We start from the raw sequence: 2,431 nt of genomic DNA on the forward strand, positions 1-2,431 counted from the left end.
TAAAATTTGCCATATGAATGTTGTCAAAATCACGACTGCCATATTTAAATGCTCTGTGTCCACGTGTTGGACACCCATGACCTTATATTGTATTTAGAAATCTACATACTTGGTGTACACCAGGGGTTCCCAACCTTTTTGCGATCTCGTAGCACTTGGATGCTCTGTACTGCCACGCGTACCACTTCTTGCAGAACAACTAATTTGATCGAATCATATTTTATTCAGAAGAAGAATATATTTAATGAGATTTTTGTTTACTGTCCACCAATTGGTCGATGCGCGGTGTAAACTTGAAACGCATTGAAAGTCATTTCCGGGCGCACCTAGTCGGTTTCAAATTTTTGACTTGATGATCATCGTGACGGAAAATATCTGCTCACATTTCTATGCACTACTACGAACCATAAACTACCTCTTTATACGTAACCGTTATTGAACATTTTATCCTGATCTATTTTTAGCTTACAACACTAGCATTATTCAACGCTATTTGTAGCTTAAGCTATAAAATAGTAGATGATATCCATCAAGAGCAATCATCTGACATAATTAATGCCCACTGTCCCACAGCATTCTACGGTTTTTTAAAGCAATTGTGATTCTTGTTGACAATTGACATAACCTGTATTTTGAAGATCGTAATGATACGAAACAATAGGAATAGTTACGTAACAATAAGAAGCTTGGAGAATTTTTTTTGTAAGCAAAATCAGATAAACAAAATATGAAGTTGTAAATCCAGGTTTTTGTGAAAAAAGCGGAAGCTACTCGCGTACCACCTGAAAAGCCTTCGCGTACCACTAGTGGTACGCGTACCACATGTTGGGAACCCCTGGTGTACACAAAACTACAAGAGAATAACCATTATAACCTATGTTATCTGCAGTTTTGTAATGACAAATAAGTTGTTTACAATTATAAGCAAGTGGCGATTAACATCCTTCATGACGGTGAATGATGAATGACATTATGGAAGAAAAAAATAAAAGAAAGAAAGATTTGGAGGCATGCCGGTGTGATCACTGTGACCACAACCGGTTTGTTGCAATTCGACTCCATAAGACGCCGCAACATGATTCTCATTGTCAAACTTCCGAAAAGGTTTGTTTATCGGATTTTTTCTCTAATACTCTGTGTTTCCCATATCTACGACGTACTGGCACAAGTAGACTGTACAGGCAAATTCTAGTGCAGACTATTTGAAAAATTTCGGTCATTTTTATAGGAGATTTACAACCTGACGATGCCAATAAAAGCATTAGAGTTAAGCGAATTACAATAAAAACTGGGGGAGGGGATTTTTAACCTCGAAATCTGCTAAAAGGTGTTCAAACAAACAATGCTATGAATCTTTGTGGTAGTGGATGGTTTGTAACGAATTGCATAACTTGTTTCAATACATCCGAAATAATACGTAGAAAACAGTTGTGGGTTTCCGTGAAAGTTAATAGATAGCTGATTACAATTAACTGCGTTTCAACGCTTTTTTCATGTGGCTGCTTTTTTTGTACACTTCAAATATTTTAGCCCCAAAAAGCATTAATTGGGCCCCAAAAAATGTTTTGCAGTAGGCTATAGGCTAAGTGGCACTTTTTAAGCTGTCCACAAAATTATTTGTGTAAAAAAGTTAATTTAAATGATTTCACCCAATTGTTTGCGAATAATTTTGGGTTAATAACTATCCCTCTTCTTTTTTGTTTGCCAAATTCAGTTCTTCGAATTCGCTTATCCTACTTCTCTAATTCACCGTCGGAAAAACGTCACTGCTGAACTGCTATTTGAAGAACTGTTTCGGGAAAAGGTAGCGCAATAGTAACTTTACCGTTTTTAACACCCTAGCTGTTCTTAAAAAATAGAAAAGCTTCATGCGGTAACCACCTGTGCATCGATTTCAACAAATATTTCTTAAAACCTCAAATAAGCCTATAACCAGACTGAAATCTCGTTTAAAATTCCAGTGTTAAATAACTTATTATGAAATATTAAACCATGTAGCCTACAATACCAAATAAACTTCACGACAGGAAAAGTTGTAAATGCCAATGTGTGTTCGTCGTTTCAGGCAATGACCAATTTGTTGCGTCGCCTTCGATTGTTAATGAGCACTACTTCGATAGGAGATATAACTTATCACGTGAGTACAGCTACTACAGTTGGCATAGTTTAATAGCGTACCGCTACATTAACTTTTCTAATTTGCACATATTAACAGGTTGTCAACATCGAGGCTGATGAAGATGAAAATATTACTTTGTTACAGAAAAAATTTAAAGAAATCGGCCTGTGTCCAACGCAACACCATTGCTGTTTAAAACCAAACAGAGGTATGTTTTTGACTACAAAAATAATAGTGCAGCAACTTTTTGTAGCCTAGTAGCAATTATTTAAGATAAGTAGCCTATAGGCTATAGCCCACATTTGTTTTAAA

General features: G+C 36.1%; 1 protein-coding gene across 1 annotated transcript; it reads left to right on the forward strand.

Annotated features, from left to right (window-relative positions):
* The first annotated feature begins 900 nt into the window (after positions 1–900).
* LOC145232704 (uncharacterized) lies at positions 901–2,170 on the forward strand. Its single transcript, XM_080097374.1, has 3 exons — positions 901–1,104; positions 1,715–1,804; positions 2,066–2,170. Exons 1-3 carry the CDS (start codon positions 958–960, stop codon positions 2,168–2,170), a joined length of 342 nt encoding a protein of 113 aa, XP_079953500.1. The 5' UTR covers positions 901–957.
* The last annotated feature ends 261 nt before the right edge of the window (positions 2,171–2,431 follow it).

The sequence above is a fragment of the Phallusia mammillata genome, chromosome 6 (genome assembly GCF_965637545.1).
Source record: "Phallusia mammillata chromosome 6, kaPhaMamm4.hap1.1, whole genome shotgun sequence".
NCBI lineage: Eukaryota > Metazoa > Chordata > Ascidiacea > Phlebobranchia > Ascidiidae > Phallusia > Phallusia mammillata.

Coding starts and splice junctions, on each gene's coding strand:
- LOC145232704 (XM_080097374.1), top strand. CDS start 958: ATGATGAATGACATTATGGAAGAAAAAAATAAAAGAAAGAAAGATTTG. Junction 1,105..1,714: donor ATTGTCAAACTTCCGAAAAG/GTTTGTTTATCG, acceptor TGCCAAATTCAG/TTCTTCGAATTCGCTTATCC. Junction 1,805..2,065: donor AAGAACTGTTTCGGGAAAAG/GTAGCGCAATAG, acceptor TCGTCGTTTCAG/GCAATGACCAATTTGTTGCG.